This window comes from Scyliorhinus torazame, chromosome 1, assembly GCF_047496885.1.
Source record: "Scyliorhinus torazame isolate Kashiwa2021f chromosome 1, sScyTor2.1, whole genome shotgun sequence".
NCBI lineage: Eukaryota > Metazoa > Chordata > Chondrichthyes > Carcharhiniformes > Scyliorhinidae > Scyliorhinus > Scyliorhinus torazame.
Window position 1 is genome coordinate 91,107,099 of NC_092707.1, and position 16,528 is coordinate 91,123,626.

General features: G+C 44.1%; 1 protein-coding gene across 3 annotated transcripts in view; it reads left to right on the forward strand.

Moving 5' to 3' along the window:
* The window catches only part of mzt2b (mitotic spindle organizing protein 2B), a 42,330-nt gene that overhangs the window by 19,221 nt on the left and 6,581 nt on the right, over nt 1–16,528 (forward strand). For 2 of the 3 annotated variants that reach the window (XM_072497990.1, XM_072497989.1), the window contains exon 4: nt 487–698. The exons of the other annotated variant lie outside the window; for it this stretch is intronic. In XM_072497990.1, the coding sequence (XP_072354091.1) occupies nt 487–683 (197 nt within the window). In that variant the 3' untranslated portion in view covers nt 684–698. Of the gene's footprint in view, nt 1–486; nt 699–16,528 lie in introns of those variants that run through there. 3 annotated transcript variants of the gene reach the window in all.

Consider the following 16,528-nt stretch of genomic DNA (forward strand, 5'->3'; position numbering starts at 1 on the left):
ATTTGCTACTGTGCAATAAAAACATCAGCCTTGATACACTGCTGTTGCATTGGTAATTTAAAGAGGAAGTCTTCCATTGAGATCCCCTTAAGAAAATTGGACCTCTTTGTGGATAATTGTTGCTAACACACAAGTTGAAATGCTGTTGGTCATTACCATACTGAATGTTAATTCTATTCCTTTCCATCATTTGTCTCCGTAACGATTCCCAGTGCCTTATGCACATAACTAAATATATTGCTCAAATAAGTCAAAAAGACTAAATTTTAAATAAGAGGATTTATTAGAATACCTCAACTTTTTCTTGAAGTGATTTTGATGATGACTCACTCTTTTAAAGTTGTGAGCTACGGCAATAGAGCTCAGTTAAAGCTACACTGTTTGGTAGATCAGTTGAGTTTGTATCTTTACAATGGGCTAAGTTTCTGTACCTCGTTCCATCCTGTGTTCTTTAATGTGTTTTCATCTCTTTCTTCTCTGAACTAGAACATTCGTTTATCTCCGCAAAGAACAGTAAAATCCCAGCACTCTCCTTTTCCTCTACCCTTCGATCTCCGAGGCTAGCCACTAAGATTGTGGTCTACAACCCTGCTGATGCTTGCTCACCTCTCTCTCAAGGTCCCCCTGGTTCCTTCCAGTTTTCTTGCTGCCTGTTCTCGCCCTTCTCAGGTTGCGTTTATTAGTTTATCTGCTGGGTTCCTGTACAGTCAGTGATTGCACTAGGAACTAGATCACAAACTGAAGGAGTGGAGCGGACTCCTTGTAACCTGGGCTAGTATATAGAATTAGCTAAAATTAAAAGGATAATAAGTTTTGTTTGCCCAGGCTGTATCCTTTTATTAAAGCTCTTGTGATTGATGAGTACCAAATTTGGCATATGTCAAAAGTCATTTTCCTTCATTCCTAATTACCACCATGTCACTATATTCCGTCTACTTAATTTTGAATACCCTTTGAATTATTTTGTGGAGGTATACAAGTGTATACATAATACAATTTTTATATATTTCGAATTCTCCAATCTTCTGCCCTTGGCCCTCTTCAGAAAACAATTAACAATTTTGTGATATAGTTCTATGGTCCTCAGGAACCTCTCCAAGTGTGTACTCTTGGATCACCCAAGGCAGTGAGCTTTGGTGCAGTTTGACTTTGACATGTTTAGCTGTGACTAGCTAATCTAACATAGGCTAGGGATTGCACCTATAACCCTTCTGATCTGTATTGCTCAGTACCACCCTAATTATTGTATTTACCCAGCAAATCATTTTTTTGGATAGCAGATAATCTAATCAAGAAGCTTTTTTATGGAATATTTTGATACTTTGTGGGTAGAAATCATATTCTGGAATCAATCAAAAATATTACCAATAATGGATTCAAAGGTAAAGCCTCCACACTTTTTCTAATTTAGGATTATTCCCATCTGGATGAAGTTTGCCTTATTGTTTTGTTTAGAACCTGGAAGATGCCGCTTCTTGTCCACATGTACCTATATTGCCTTATTGTAGGTTAATGCAGTAAGGCTGAGGTTGCCAACATAATGGCTTGAGTTTCATGGTGGTAATGATAGCAAAACTCAGTGTTCTCCATCATTGTTACTCTGAAGCCCTCGGCAATTTCTGGACTCAGCTGCACAACTGAAATCTAGAAGATACTGGCAGTGATTCAGTGCTTCTCCAGACGGTGCACTTTGAAGTACTCTGTAGATTGTAATCAAGTAGAAGTTACTAAATTGATGAGAACTTGCACTAGTAGTCTTGCTATAAAAACCCTTGAAAAAATTGCACCTTGTTGAATGAGGTCTACCTAAATCCTAACTGCAAATTGAGTTCATAATTATTCAGTGAAAAATCTTCTGGCCCTAAAAAAATGATTTTCTATTTGTAGATTGTCAAGTTTCTGCATAGTGATAATCTAAATATCTGAAAAACTTTTTAAAAAAAGTTTGTTGAATATTTCAGCTTTTACCTTCATCCCAATCATTTATTTTGCTCTCTGTAAAAATGTAATTGAAAGTGAAGGATAATCAATGGGTGGGATTTTCCACGCAACCCACCACAAAGGCAGCCTACCATTGTCTGGCAGTGGAATCTTCTGGTCCCACCGTTGTCAACGGGGATTCCCATTGAATGCGCCTCTCACTGCCGGGAAACCAGCGGCAGGGGTGCGCGATCCATGGGACCTGAACATGAACGGCTGGAAAGTAAGTTCTGGCCAATGCATTTTACTTTCTGGTTTGCTGTCTGTGAGAATACGCCATTGTGATTGGCTGCTTACCCTGCCTGATGACTCCACATTTGTTGGACGCCTAGAGATTCCAGTGACTTAGTGTCAGATTCAAATTAACTGTCACTTCTTTGCTGGCCACCATATCTGGACCATAAGATGCTACCAAAGTTTCAATAAACTCCACAAGGGTAATTCAGTTGAGGGGATTGGATATTTTTGTTACATAACCATTTAAGTGTTAACAGCCAAAAATATCCTGAAAGGATCTAATGTGTATAATATAAAGTGGACACTGAAAAAAAAAATGGTGTGGCTTCTGTTTTCAGGAGTTAATAGGGATGACACTGGCTAATTTCAGGTAGACTTTTCTTTGCAAGTTAGGTCTTTTGTGACCAAGGATTATCTTTTGGTACAGTTTTGGGTTACTTTGCACATTGATTTCCAGAAAATCTTGCTGTCGTGATACAGTGAACACTCAATGCTGAGATGTCAGTGTGTCCATGTTCGATCTTAGAATTTACAGTGCAGAAGGAGGCCATTCAGCCCATCGAGTCTGCACCAGCTCTTGGAAAGAGCACCCCACTTAGAATCCCACACCTCCACCCTATCTCCCTTTACCCCTGTAACCCATTAACCCCACCTAACCTTTTTGGACACAAAGGGCAATTTAGAATAGCCAATCCACCTAACCTGCACACCTTTGGACTGTGGGAGGAAACCAGAGCACCCGGAGGAAACCCACGCACACACTGGGAGAGCGTGCCGACTCCACACAGACAGCGACCCAAGCCGGGAATCGAACCTGGGACCCTGGAGCTGTAAAGCAACTGTGCTAACCACTATGCTACCATGTTGCCCAAGGATCTCAATGAGCACATCATGAGGGAACACTATCCCATCCCAAAAAGAGAGGATATCACCAGTGAAATGGCGAATGCTCACATCTTTACCAAGTTAGACGCATCGCAAGGTTTCTGGCAAATTCAATTGGCAGATTCGAGCAGAAAGCTCTGCACCTTTAACACACATTTTGGCAGATTTTGCTATAATTATCTCTGCATCTTTTGGAATTATCTCTGCATCTGAAGTATTACACCGCATTATGGAACAGATGACTGAGGGTATAGACAGTGTAAGTGTCTACGTAGATGACATCATCATATGGTCATCAACACCAGAAGAACATGTCTTTCAAAGCATACATGAGTGTGGCCTTAAGATGAATCAATCCAAATGTAGTTTTGGCGCTTCTACACTCGAGTTCCTAGGAGACCAAATTTCAGAGAAAGGTGTGTGACCTGACACTGACAAAATCGCAGCCATTCAAGGAATGAAAGCCTCCGAGGACAAAAAAGCAGTTCTTCGTTTTCTTGGGGTTGTCAACTTCCTAGGCAAATTCATCCCTAATTTGTCAAACCGAACAACAGCTCTGAGAAACCTGATTAAGAAATCAACCTCGTTTAAATGGTCGAAGGATCATCAACAAGAGTGGCTTGACTTGAAATCACAACTCACCATTGCACTGATTTTAGCATTCTTCGATCCAAGTGGGGAGACACAAATTTCGACTTATAGCTCGTCTTGGGTTCCTGTCGCATATGCATCGAGAGCGATGACACCAACAGAATGTTGCTATGCTCAAATCGAAAAAGAATGTTTGGGTCTCCTAACCAGAATATTAAAGTTCCATGACTACGTATATGGACTACCCACTTTCACTGTGGAGACCGACCACAGACAATTGGTGCATATTATTCATAAAGATCTCAACGACATGACTCCACGACTCCAAAGAATTCTAATGAAGCTCAGAAGATACAATTTCGATCTCATCTACACACCTGGAAAGGATCTGGTAATAGCAGATGCATTATCACGCACCATCACTTCGCAAAGTGAACCACTGGAATTCATTCAACATATTGAATCTCTGGTACAGATGTGTGCAGACAGCATTCCAGCATCGGATGAAAAAATCAACTGAATTAGAGAGGAGGCTAAAAAGGAAGCATTGCTACAACATGTCATTCGCCACATCCGAAAGGCAATGTTCCCAGTTCGCAATGTTCAAGCAGATTTGACGGTGATAAATGGTTTACTTCTGTCCACTCTTTTTTTTTCCCCCCCCCATCTCTTCCACCTGTTCTCGTGTATGGATTATAAAGTGGAAATATCCCATAATAACCGAACACAGCCAGCACCATCTATGATTACTGTATGTACATCCTGCTGTTAAAATGGAAGTGTGTTTTGTTACACAGCAGCAGTGCATGCTGCCTTGGGAAAATTAAGATTTAAAACAAAGCAAAAAGCAAAGTGGAGTTGATTAGAGGAAGACATCTGGAGAAATGATGTGATGCGAATTTGTCTTTCAGTGGAAAATAAGTATTTTACATATGTGGTTTGAGAAAACAATGGAGCTATAGAGGTGGTAACTTCAAAGTGTAGTGATGAGGAAATGGGCACGTACCTGCCAAAAGCCAACTCCACAATAAGATCAAAGGGAAAGAGTTAGTATAACTGTAGAACACTAACTAAAGAAAGGGCACAGTACGAAGTCTTACAACACCAGGTTAAAGTCCAACAGGTTTGTTTCAATGTCACTAGCTTTCGGAGCGCTGCTCCTTCCTCAGGTGAATGAAGAGGTCTGTTCCAGAAACACATATATAGACAAATTCAAAGATGCCAAACAATGCTTGGAATGCGAGCATTAGCAGGTGATTAAATCTTTACAGATCCAGAGATGGGGTAACCCCAGGTTAAAGAGGTGTGAATTGTACCAAGCCAGGACAGTTGGTAGGATTTTGCAGGCCAGATGGTGGGGGATGAATGTAATGCGACATGAATACCAGGTCCCGGTTGAGGCCGCACTCGTGTGCGGAACTTGGCTATAAGTTTCTGCTCGGCGATACTGCGTTGTCGCGGGTCCTGAAGGCCGCCTTGGAGAACGCTTACCCGGAGATCAGAGGCTGAATGCCCTTGACTGCTGAAGTGTTCCCCGACTGGAAGGGAACATTCCTGCCTGGTGATTGTTGCGCGATGTCCGTTCATTCGTTGTCGCAGCGTCTGCTTGGTCTCGCCAATGTACCACGCTTCGGGACATCCTTTCCTGCAGCGTATGAGGTAGACAACGTTGGCCGAGTCGCACAAGTATGTACCGCGTACCTGGTGGGTGGTGTTCTCACGTGTAATAGTGGTATCCATGTCGATGATCTGGCACGTCTTGCAGAGATTGCCATGACAGGGTTGTGTGGTGTCGTGGTCACTGTTCTGAAGACTGGGTAGTTTGCTGCAAACAATGGTTCGTTTGAGGTTGCGCGGTTGTTTGAAGGCAAGTATTGGGGGGGTGTGGGGATGACCTTGGCAAGATGTTCATCGTCATCAATGACGTGTTGAAGGCTGTGAAGAAGATGACGTAGTTTCTCCGCTCCGGGGAAGTACTGGACGACGAAGGGTATTCTGTCGGTTGTGTCCCATGTTTGTCTTCTTAGGAGGTCGGTCCGGTTTTTCGCTGTGACGCGTTGGAACTGTCGATCGATGAGTCGAGTGCCATATCCCGTTCGTACGAGGGCAACTTTCAACGTCTGTAGATGTCTGTTACGCTCCTCCTCGTCTGAGCAGATCCTGTGTATACGGAGCGCTTGTCCATAGGGGATGGCTTCTTTAATGTGTTTAGGGTGGAAGCTGGAGAAGTGGAGCATCATGAGGTTATCCGTAGGTTTGCGGTAAAGCGAAGTGCTGAGGTGACCGTCCTTGATGGAGACGAGTGTGTCCAAGAATGCAACTGATTTTGGAGAGTAGTCCATGGTGAGTCTGATGGTTGGATGGAACTTATTAATGTCATCGTGTAGTCGTTTCAGTGATTCTTCGCCGTGGGTCCAAAGGAAAAAAATGTCATCGATGTATCTGGTGTATAACATCGGTTGAAGGTCCTGTGCGGTGAGTAGGTCCTGTTCAAACTTGTGCATGAAAATGTTGGCGTATTGGGATGCGAATTTGGTCCCCATGGCTGTTCCGTGCGTCTGGATGAAGAACTTGTTGTCGAAGGTGAAGACGTTGTGATCCAGAATGAAGCGGATGAGTTGCAGAATTGCGTCTGGAGATTGGCAGTTGTCGGTGTTGAGTACTGAGGCTGTTGCAGCAATGCCGTCGTCATGGGGGATGCTGGTGTAGAGTGCCAAGATGTCCATTGTGACGAGGAATGTTCCTGGTTCAACTGGTCCATGGGTGCTGAGTTTCTGTAGGAAGTCCGTCGTGTCGCGACAGAAGCTGGGTGTACCTTGTACGATGGGTTTCAAGATGCCCTCGATGTAGCCAGAGAGGTTCTCACACAGGGTCCCATTGCCTGAAACGATAGGGCGGCCTGGTGTGTTGGCCTTATGTATTTTCGGGAGGCAGTAGAGATCTCCAATGCGGGGAGTACATGGGATGAGAGCACGTAGGGTGCTCTGAAGATCTGGATCCAAGGTCTTGATCAGTCTGTTAAGTTGGCGGATGTGTTCCTTGGTCGGATCTGCGGGTAACTGTCTATAGTGTTCTTGGTTGTTCAGTTGTCGGTATACTTCTTTGCAGTAGTCCGTTCTGTTCAGTACGACAGTGGCCCCCCCTTTGTCTGCTGGTTTGATGACGATGCTGTGGTTGGTCTTGAGAGCGCGGATGGCATTGCGTTGTGCTTGGGTGACGTTCGGGGCTGTCTTGTGAATGCGACTGATGAATCTGGCATTGACGCGACTCCTGACGGCTTGAGCATACATGTCGAGTCTAAGGCAGCGGCCTTCCGGAGGGGTCCAATTCGACTCTTTCCTCTTCGGTTGCCGCACCGCAGATCTCTCGGTCTGCTGTTCCGGTTCATTGGTAGTCTACTTGGGTTCGCTGTTGGCCTCTTGGGGTCTGTGGAAGAATTCCTGGAGCCTCATTCGCCTGATGAATTCCTCCGTGTCTGCCGCGAGACTGATGGGGTCCATTTTGGTGGTGGTGCAGAAATTGAGCCCTCTGCTGAGGACTTCGATTTCATCTGGTTGAAGGGTGTAGTCTGACAAGTTGACAATAGATTTCCCTGTATTGTTTTCTACTGTGACACCGGGGGTGGCTTGGTTGCTGCCGGTGGTGATGCCAAGTTTCTCAAGCTTTCTGTTCTTGGTATGCATATAGGTGGCATAGTATTGTTGTCTCATCTGTTTGGCGGTGTTCCGCAGCTGGTCTGCTGCATCCTGAGCGCAAGTTGAGAATATGGCCTCTATCTTGGTTTCCAGGTTGCGTCGTCTGCTGTAGAGCTGGTGTACGAGGTGGTTGAGGAGTGTGAGAGAGGTGCGACGGCAGAGTCTCTCAGCGAAGTCTGTGTTGTAGGTCGACTTGAGTGGGTTTGTGATCTGTAGCCCTTTCGGGATCTTGTCTGCTTTCTTGCATCTTTGTAGAAACTTAATGTCAGTGTCTTGGCGAGACCAAGCAGACGCTGCGACAACGAATGAACGGACATCGCGCAACAATCACCAGGCAGGAATGTTCCCTTCCAGTCGGGGAACACTTCAGCAGTCAAGGGCATTCAGCCTCTGATCTCCGGGTAAGCGTTCTCCAAGGCGGCCTTCAGGACCCGCGACAACGCAGAATCGCCGAGCAGAAACTTATAGCCAAGTTCCGCACACATGAGTGCGGCCTCAACCGGGACCTGGGATTCATGTCGCATTACATTCATCCCCCACCATCTGGCCTGCGAAATCCTACCAACTGTCCTGGCTTGGTACAATTCACACCTCTTTAACCTGGGGTTACCCCATCTCTGGATCTGTAAAGGTTTAATCACCTGCTAATGCTCGCATTCCAAGCATTGTTTGGCATCTTTGAATTTGTCTATATATGTGTTTCTGGAACAGACCTCTTCATTCACCTGAGGAAGGAGCAGCGCTCCGAAAGCTAGTGACATCGAAACGAACCTGTTGGACTTTAACCTGGTGTTGTAAGACTTCGTACTGTGCTCACCCCAGTCCAACGCCGGCATCTCCACATCATAAAGGGCGACAGCTAACATCAGAACTGCAGCAAGTTGCAGATATAGTCTCTCAGAAGAAGGAGCCATTTTCCATCTTCGCTGAACCTGAAGTCTATTTCCACGATGTGGCCACCTTAACTTGCTTGTGGTAATCGTATGCTGAATTTAGCTCACAAAGTTATTTAATATTGGATGTTGTTTAGGCAAAGGGCGTGTCTCAGTGTCCAGGTAAATTAGGTTTTGGAACCAAGGGTCGTTTCATATAAAATGGTGTGTATAGTTATCAGTCTACTTAAATGTCATGGTGTATTATAGTCCTCCTTGTGTGATTTTTGTTTTGCTTTTTAGTTGATAAACATTCTTTAATAATTGTTCACACAATGACTGGGCTGTTCCTCACTGAGTTGTACACCGTTCCTCCTATTATACCAGAAGAAAGTCCACAAGTTACCCTTCTGGTAACTGGGTTTTGGGATACCCCCGCATTTAATAATAATAATCTTTATTGTCACAAGTAGGCTTACATTGCAATGAAGCTACTGTGAAAAGCCCCTAGTCGCCACATTCTAACGCCTGTTTGGGTACACAGAGGGAGATTTCAGAATGTCCAAATTACCTAACAGCTCATTTTCAGGACTACTGGGAGAAAACCAGAGCACCCGGAGGAAACACACACAGACACGGGGAGAACGGGCAGACTCCGCACAGACAGTGACCCAGCTGGGAACTGAACCTGGGACTCTGGTGCTGTGAAGCCCCAGTGCTAACCACTGTGCTACTATGCTGCCCTTTTTCACTAACATTTAACACTAGTGTGGTTCAGAAAACACCACAGCGCATTTTGCCACCATGCATTAGACCATAAGACATAGGAGCAGAATTGGGCCACTTGGCCCATCGAGTCTGCTCCGCCATTCAATCATGACTGATATTTTTATTTTCTCATCCGCATTCTCCTGCCTTCTCCCCATAATTCATGATCCCCTTATTAATCAGGAACCTATCTATCTGTGTCTTGACTTCCACATCTTCTGCGGCAAAGAGTTCCACAGATTCACCACTCTCTGGCTGAAGAAATTCCTCCTGATCTCTGTTTTAAAGGATCATCCCTTCAGTGTGCAGCTGTGCCCTCGGGTTCTAGTTTTTCCTACTGGTGGAAACATCCTCTCCAAGTCCACTCTATCCAGGCCCCTCAGTATCCTGTAATATTCCCCCATATCCTTCTTAATTCCAATGAGTACAGACCTAGAGTCCCCAACCACTCCTCGTATGACAAGCTCTTCATTCCAGTGATCATTCTTGTGAACCTCCTCTGGACCCTTTCCAAGGCCAGCACATCCTTCCTTGGATATGGGGCCCACAACTGCTCACAATATCCAAATGGGGTCTGACCAGAGCCTTATACAGCCTCAGAAGTACATCCCTGCTCTTGTATTCTAGCCCTCTCGACATGACTGCTAACATTGCATTTGCCTTCCTAACTGCCGTCTGAACCTGCACGTTAACCTTAAAAAAATCTTGAACTAAGGCTCCTAAGTCCCTTTGTGCTTCAGATTTCCTGAGCCTTTACCCATTTAGAAAATAGTCTGCCTCCATTCTTCCTACCAAAGTGCATAACCTCACACTTTTCCACATTGTATTTCATCTGCCACTTCTTTGCCCACTCTCCTAGCCTGTCCAAGTCCTTCTGCAACACCCCCTGCTTCCTCAATATTACCTGTCCCTCTGCATACCTTTGTATCATCTGCAAACTTAGCAACTGTGCCCTCAATTCCTTCTTCCAGATTGTTAATGTATATTGTGAAAAGTTAGTCCCAACACCGACCCCTGAGGCACACCACTAATCACCTGCAAACGACCCCTCTAACCCTACTCTCAGCCTTCTGCCAATCCTCTATCCATGCCAGTATCTTACCCTTAACACCATGAGCTCTTAACTTATTTAATAGCCTCCTGTAGGGTTCGTTGTCAAAAGTCTTCTGGAAATCTAAATAGATCGCGTCCACTGGTTCTCCTTTGTCTAACTCCTTTGTTTAGCTATGAGGAGCGGTTGAATAAACTCGGTTTGTTCTCACTGGAACGAAGGAGGTTGAGGGGAGACCTGATAGAGGTCTACAAAATTATGAGGGGCATAGACAGAGTGGATAGTCAGAGTCTTTTCCCCAGGGTAGAGGGGTCAATTACTAGGGGGCATAGGTTTAAGGTGAGAGGGGCAAGGTTTAGAGTAGATGTACGAGGCAAGTTTTTTACGCAGAGGGTAGTGGGTGCCTGGAACTCGCTACCGGAGGAGGTGGTGGAAGCAGGGACGATAGTGACATTTAAGGGGCATCTTGACAAATACATGAGTAGGATGGGAATAGAGGGATACGGACCCAGGAAGTGTAGAAGATTGTAGCTTAGTCGGGCAGCATGGTCGGCACGGGCTTGGAGGGCCGAAGGGCCTGTTCCTGTGCTGTACATTTCTTTGTTCTTTGTTCTAACTTCCTTGTTACATCCTCAAAGAATTCTAACAGATTTGTCAGACATGACCTCCCCTTAACGAAGCCATGCTGATTTAGTCCTATTTTATCATGCAGACTTTAAAGAAAGTTGTGTTTTAACAAAAAAGGAGTTTTATGAAAACTTCTTGCAGAATCTGTCCATTGTATGAAACCGATCCAGTAACATTTTCCAATTCTGTAGGATTCATTGATGTCGACTGCACTCTGAAAGAATTAGTCTATTGATTAGAGATTGAAGTGATCAAGGCTTTGCTTTCATATTGAGAGATTTTGATTTTTTTAATGATTTTTTGGTAGGTTTAACACTTGAATAAGTTGGTGCAAATTATCTGATAGTAAGTACTGTATAATTGGATCAATGACTGTCTGATCTGCAATAAAACACCAACTCACAAACCACTCTGAGTGGGGCCAGATGCAGGACCAATTCAGTAGTGTTAGTGTGGCAACCTAATCCTACAGTACATTTATTTTATTTGTTAAATTATAGAATTTATAGTGCAGAAGGAGGTCATTTGGACCATCGAGTCTGCACCGACCCTTGGAAAGAGCACCCCACCCTATCCCAGTAACCCCACCTAACCTTTTTTGGACACTAAGGGCAATTTATCATGCCCAATCCACCTAACCTGTACATCTTTGGACTGTGGGAGGAAACCGGAGCACCCGGAGGACACCCATGCAGACACTGGGAGAAGTTGCAGACTGCACAGACAGTGACCCAAGCCGGGAATCTAACCTGGGCCCCTGGAGCTGTGAAGCAACTGTGCTAACCACTGCGCTACCGTGCTGCCCCAAAAAACCTGCCCTCTGAGGATCTTTTCATTGGTTAACACCCACTCTATCAATAAATCAGCTGATTGCTTTACAGTAGTCCCTCCGTTAATTTGCAGTAAACCATAATTTGTTTAGTAAGGATGAATATTTGAAGGCAGTAAGACCTCAAATACAGCCTTCAATGTTACAATTCTTTTGCAGTCATTCCTGCAGCCCTGTCTATGTATAATTTAGTACGGTTGTTTGATTTTTGACATGTTCTATTAATCTGAAATATCTTGTGGAACAGGTGCGGCTGTGCTCTCTGTCTCAAATTCCCAGAAGTTAATTCACTGTTTATTGGTAAGATGCCTATGAGCCAGCTGGTAACATGAATGAAATGAAATGAAAATTGCTTATTGTCATAAGTAGGCTTCAATTGAGTTACTGTGAAAAGCCCCTAGTCCCCACATTCCGGCGCCTGTTCGGGGAGGCTGGTACGGGAATTGAACCGTGCTGCTGGCCTGCTTGGTCTGCTTTAAAAGCCAGCAATTTAGCCCAGTGTGCTAAACCAGCCCCATGATGAATTAAAAACCTTTAATTACTTTTTATAAAAAATAGCTCCCTTTGAAAAATGTAAATGCATCTCGTATTGTGCATGCAATGGTGATGCCCTAGCTAAGAATGATGTTGAAAGAGACTTGACTTGGGTGTCTTAGTTGACTCAATGCTAAACATGTCAAATTGATTGATAGCTAGTAGAATATTGGAAGTTCATAACAAAAACAAGGGGATGAGTCCAAGGTGGCTAAAATAAAACTTGAGTTGTGCTCAGTTCTGGTGACAAAAGCACAAGGGAAATATTTAAGTGCTGAAGACTGCAGCGTAGGTCAGTATCAATGGTCTTAAACTTGGGCTTCTCAACGTGAAATGGAGGCACCTGAGGAGTGGTCTTATAGATGTATCTAAGGTAGTTAAGGGCATATTAATTTAAATTGCAAGAGTGGGACAATGAGACACAGATACAAATTAACGTATTAAGTCTTGTGTTTTATTTTTGTTCTTGAGATGAGGGTGTGAGTGGTCACCAATCACTGGAAGAGTCCAGAATAAGCTACCAGGGGGATAATGTTAAAACTAAAGATTCTTTCTAATGAAATTACCTGCTTTTGACTACTTCCAAAGTGCTCCCAAAGTTACCCTCCAATAATCAATGACATGGAATGATGAAGCAATAATATGAGAGCTCTAGTTCCTGGTGCGATCTGACTGTCTGAGAGGGAGTGGGTTAAGAGTAGTTGATCTGAGGGTTGGAATTTTCTAGGTGTCCAGATGTATGGAAACGCTCAGTGCTGCACAAATATCCATATCATAAGAGCTGACTCATTCTTCCTAATATCCACAAAGCTTTTTTATAGAAATGCATTTACAAACTAATTCAATTTTAACAATTAATCTCATTTGAAAGGTGGAATGAATTCTTGTAGTCGTGCGTATGTTAAAAGCATTGCTTTCTGACTGAAGCCATCAAGATAGTGTGAATGTGGAGCTTGAGGCAGAGTCTTTCACTCATTCATCTAATCACCTCTGGATTTGCCCATGTTCTGCTGCTTCATCTAATCACCTGCTTGTTTGTTCACTGCCTTAAATGCAATGTTGGTTAAGTAACATTGATATATCCAGCAATTGGGTGTTTGTCTCTGATTCTCATCTACAAGTACGGGAATGTACTTAATGTGTCAGTGAACTTGTAAAAAAGAGATTATTTACTGAGGGTGGAGGTGGGGGTGGTGAAATCCAGATGATAACTGAATTATTAGGAGCTGCAGCTTTAATTTCCCCAATTGAGTCATTGCTTCGAGTCAGGATGATGAGAGAACCTGGGATCTGTAAAATCGTTATGTGCACATTGCCAGGTTTATTCTCCAGCATTGCAAATAAGGCCATAAAGAAGCTTCAGTTTTTCCATATGGGTGTCTTGTTCAAAGCAACCATTCATTGGATCTTTGGTGCTGGGAGCTCCTATCTCTATTACTGCTGTCTTTTGATTCTGATTCTTGCCAGCTGTGAAGCTATAATCTGACAAATGGCCACAATGATGGCTAAAGCTTTGGTTTAACTAGTTGTATTACAACATTAATTTGTTTTATCACTGATTCTGTAAGAAAGCTTGGGGAGTTTGGGCTGTAAAGTTTTCTCAGACCACGGATGACAATAGTTCAATCAGCTAATAAACAGCACATTGCTCTAGGGTAGAAACCTGTGCTTTTCTGACCTCTGGTGAGTCCATCAATGTAGGAAACCATTAGGAAGCTCATGAAGCTTCTTCTGTTGAGAGGATACAAGTTTTTTTTTTCTCTTCAAGACTGGGTTCATCCTAAGCCTTTTGAAGTGAGAGTCTAGGATTCCACCAGATAACCGTAGCCTGATGATCTTCACACTAGATCACTGTCCTGTGGTTCTCAAACCTGCCGGATGTACAATAGAAATAACCCATCTTTGCTTTCTGCGAGCTTGCGATTTTCCTGCTGCATTCTCTAGTTTCCCCTCAGACCAAATATGCATAGGGAGCACCTTGTCTCCCAAATGTTTGCGCAACAGAAAGTTGTTTAGAAGGAAGATCTGCTGGCATTATCAGGACAAGGGATAATTGCCCTTTTACTGCACAGTAAGATTGTTCCTCTGCTGTATGCAGCCCAGGTAAATTTGTAGCAGCTCAGGGCTGATTTCCTGTTTACTCTAAAGACTTCTACTACAGCCTGACATGAATGTTGCTGACCTAACCATTTGTTGCAGCGAACTGAACCAGTCCATGAGTAATGACCAGTAGAAACTTGTAGTTGTGGCCAAGTTGTTGGGTACTTCTAAACTCAAATAATGCAAGTTAAAAAGTGCATAGTGTTTTTATAATGTGTATTGATTTGAAGGATGGAATTTTCCAACCCTAAGATGTCTGCAGGTGTGAGGTATCAGTGATAAACTAATAAACTCCTGTGGTATTTATTCTGGACCCTCTAGATATATTAGTTAAATTAGCAGAAACGTTTCCAAGTGGTGTGCGGGGCTTTTATGTGGAGTGATGCATGTCTGCTTGGCTGCTTCCTTTACTTGGCTAGCATATAGGAATATTGTGTATCAAAGACATGATTCCACATCAGGTCACCAAATAACCCTTGGCGCCCTTGCCTAACAAAAATCTGTCTAACCTCTGCCTTGAATAAATTCAATGACCCAACCTCTTATGACTTCCTGGGAAGAAAATTCCACATACCAACGACCCTATGGAAGAAAATGTTTCTCCTCATCCCAGTCTTAAATGGAAGACCTCTTATTTTTAAACTATGCCCTAGTTCTAGTCTCCCCGACAAGAGGAAACATCCGACGGACATTCACCTTATCGAGTCCCTACATTAGGTTTCAGCTCAACCTGTTAACTTTTCTTCATAAGGCAATCCCTTCATCCCACAACTATCATATTGGTAATGGCCTCGTCAAGTTACTGGCCGGATCAAAGTCTAATTCTGTATATGTTTCTAGGTGTTACTGGGATTCACAGAAAGGCAGGCAGAGGTCTTTTTAAAATCCCACGTCCATGATGTGTTGCGCTGACCATGAAAGCACATTTAAGGAAACACGGTGGGCAGCACGGTAGCATAGTGGATAGCACAATTGCTTCACAGCTCCAGGGTCCCAGGTTCGATTCCGGCTTGGGTCACTGTCTGTGCGGAGTCTGCACGTCCTCCCCGTGTGTGCGTGTGTTTCCTCCCACAGTCCAAAGATGTGCAGGTTAGGTGGATTGGCCATGATAAATTGCCCTTAATGTCCAAAATTGCCCTTAGTGTTGGGTGGGGTTGCTGGGTTATGGGGATAGGGTGTGGAGGTGTTGACCTTGGGTAGGGTGCTCTTCTCCAAGAGCCGGTGCAGACTCGATGGGCCGAATGGCCTCCTGCACTGTAAATTCTATGATAATCTATGAGCTGATTGTGTATTATTTCCTCTTGGTGCAAAAGGCCTGTGTGTTGCCATACACAGGGCAGGCCGTCGCTGGCCATCGTGAATAGTAAGGGCGAACCAGCAGCAATTAAGTTGCCTTTTTACATGGCATTTTTAAATTCCTGTGCTGTTAGTCTCACATAGGCTTAACCCTGAATTTGTCTTTTTGTCATTGTTTTAGTCCTTTTTGTACATAGGAGACGAAAGAACAATACAGCACAGGAACAGGCCCTTCGGCCCTCCAAGCCTGTACCAATCATGAAACCAACCTTTGCCAAAACCCTCAGCACTGTGCCGTATCCCTCTATACCCATCCTATCCATGTGTTTGTCAAGATGCCTTTTGAATGCCGCTAATGTATCTGCTTCCACAACCTCCCCTGGCAACGCATTCCAGACACTCGCCACCCTCTGCATAAAAAACCTGCCTCGCACATCTCTAAATTTTGCCCCACGGATCTTAAACCTATATATATCCCCTGGGAAAGACTGCCTGCCCATCCACTCTATCCATGTCCCTCATAATCTTGTAGACCTCTATCAGGTCACCCCTCAACCACCGTCTTTCTAATGAAAACAGTCCAAATCTGTTCAGCCTCTCCATATAGCTAACCACCCTCCAGACCAGGCAACATTCTGGTAAACCTTCTCTGCACCCTCTACAAAGCCTCCAAATCCTTCTGGTAGTGTGCCAACCAGAATTGTATGCAATATCCCAAGTGTGGCATTACCAAGCTTCTATACAACTCTAGCATGACTTGCCAGTTTTTATACTCTATGCCCCATCCAATGAAGGCAAGCATTCCATATGCTTTCTTGACTACCTTATCCGCTTGTGTTGCCATCTTCAAATATCTGTGGACCTGCACGCCAGATCTCTCTGACTTTCTATATTCCTCAGAATCTTGCCATTTACAGTATATTTCCCCCCCCCCCCCCTATGTATTACCTCGTATTTGTCCGGATTAAACTCCATTTGCCATTTCTCTGCCCAAGTCTCCAACCTATCTATGTCCTGCTGTATCTTCTGACAATCCTCAACACTATCTGCCACTCCACCAACC